At 38.1% G+C, this 2,011-nt stretch overlaps 1 protein-coding gene across 1 annotated transcript; it reads left to right on the top strand.

Moving 5' to 3' along the window:
* Positions 1–6: 6 nt before the first annotated feature.
* On the top strand, positions 7–916 carry LOC102834682 (olfactory receptor 7A10-like; the record flags this gene model as incomplete). Its single annotated transcript, XM_006878123.1, has 1 exon — positions 7–916. A coding segment is annotated over one exon (910 nt), but the record flags the coding sequence as incomplete, so codon positions are not given.
* Positions 917–2,011: the final 1,095 nt, after the last annotated feature.

Here is a 2,011-nt window from a genome sequence, read left to right on the forward strand (position 1 = left end):
ACTCAGAAACCAAACACGTGTTTCAGAATTCATTCTTTTGGGGCTCTCAGAAGAGACAAATCTGCAGCCCCTCCTCTTTGGACTCTTCCTGTCCATGTACCTAGTCACCTTCACTGGGAACCTGCTGATCATCCTGACGATCATCACGGCCTCTCACCTCCACACACCCATGTACTTCTTCATCCTCAGTCTGGCTTTTACAGACATTTGTTTTACCTCCACAACTGTTCCAAAGATGCTGGTGAACATTCAGACACAAAACAAAGTTATTACCTATGATGAGTGCATCACTCAATTGTATTTTTTCATACTTTTTGTAGCATTAGACCATTTCCTCTTGACAGTGATGGCTTATGACCGATTTGTGGCCATATGTCACCCCCTACACTACACAGTCATCATGAGCCCCAAGTTCTGTGGTCTCCTGCTTTTGGCTACCTTGTTATTGAGTGTGCTGGAGTCTCTATTACATAGCTTAATGCTTTTGCGACTGTCTTTTTGTACAGAATTGGAAATCTCCCAGTTTTTCTGTGAACTTAATCAGGTACTCAAACTTGCTTGTTCTGACATTTTCCTCAATGAGTTAATCATGTATTTTGTAGCTGGACTTCTGGGTGTTATTCCAGTCATCAGTATCCTTTTCTCTTACTGTAAGATTGTGTCCTCCATTTTGAGAATTTCATCAGCTGAGGGCAAGTCTAAAGCCTTTTCCACTTGTGGATCTCACCTCTCAGTCATTTCCTTGTTCTATGGTACAGGTCTTGGTGTTTATCTTAGTTCTGCTGCTACCCCAAACTCCAGGGCCACTGCAATAGCTTCGGTGATGTATGCTGTGGTTACTCCCATGCTGAACCCCTTTATCTACAGTCTTAGAAATAAGGACATAAAGCAGGGAATAAGAAAACTTTTCAGCTGAGAAATATTTTTTACACAACAACATGGTTTACTTGAAGGTAGAGAGTTATTCGTGAGCAATGGAGCTAAAAATCATGAAGACCTAAATAATAGTTAAATCTACTCAAAACTCTGATTTTTTTCAGAATACTATCTCCTTTATTTTTAAAGCAATTGTTTCTTGCATATTTATTTTTTAAAAATATTAAGTATAAATTTATTTTAAAAAATCATCAGTTTTCCATTCAACAGATCATATACTTTGTTCCATTTCAATGATTGCAATCATCTCTGTGGATTATCAGCTACCAGCTTCTTCCCTGCAGTTCCTGTTACAATCCACCCACCTTCCCGTCCCTTCTCAACTTTGTCCAATAGTGCACCTTAAACAGTCTTTAATGAACATTAAAGATCTCATCCCAGATGTTACTTAACAATTTGCATTTAGAGCATTGTCTTTGTGGGCTATGTTATGTCTCAGAAGATAGGGAAAAGTATTGATTCATCTTTAGAGTGTCCTTTGTTGTTGGATGTGCTCAATTTTCAATAGAGGAATGTATAATACAGCATCAGGCTGAATGTGGAGATGTTAGGAGAAGTTATTAGAGAATGATGTGCTGGTTGAGTAAATATCACAAACTGTATTCTATAAGAAAATAATTCAAGTGTTAAACCAAATGGAAGTTGAGGAGAGAGACTATCTTTAAGGGAAGATGAATTATGTATCATTTATTTCCATTATGTTGGTATATACAAATAACAACGTAAAAACATAACACAATGCGACATCCTATATAATACAGTTGATGCTGTTGTTAGTTGCCCTCAAGTCTATTCTGAATCACACTAAACTCATATGTGTAGAGTAAACTGTCCTCAGGGTTTTCAAAGTTGTGATCATGGGAAGCAGATCCCCAGGCCTAGGAACATTGATCTACTAATGACTGAGTGGGTTCTGACTGACAACTTTTCAGTTGGTCATTGGATACTCAACCATTTTCACCACCCCTGTAGGATCTGTTGTGATAGAATCTTCTACAGCTTCAGAATAATCTGACCTCTTGTTTCCCCTCAACTCTTTACTCCAACCTCAACCCAGCTTCCTTTTTATCATTTA

Source organism: Chrysochloris asiatica, unplaced genomic scaffold, assembly GCF_000296735.1.
Source record: "Chrysochloris asiatica unplaced genomic scaffold, ChrAsi1.0 scaffold05781, whole genome shotgun sequence".
Taxonomy (NCBI): Eukaryota; Metazoa; Chordata; class Mammalia; order Afrosoricida; family Chrysochloridae; genus Chrysochloris; species Chrysochloris asiatica.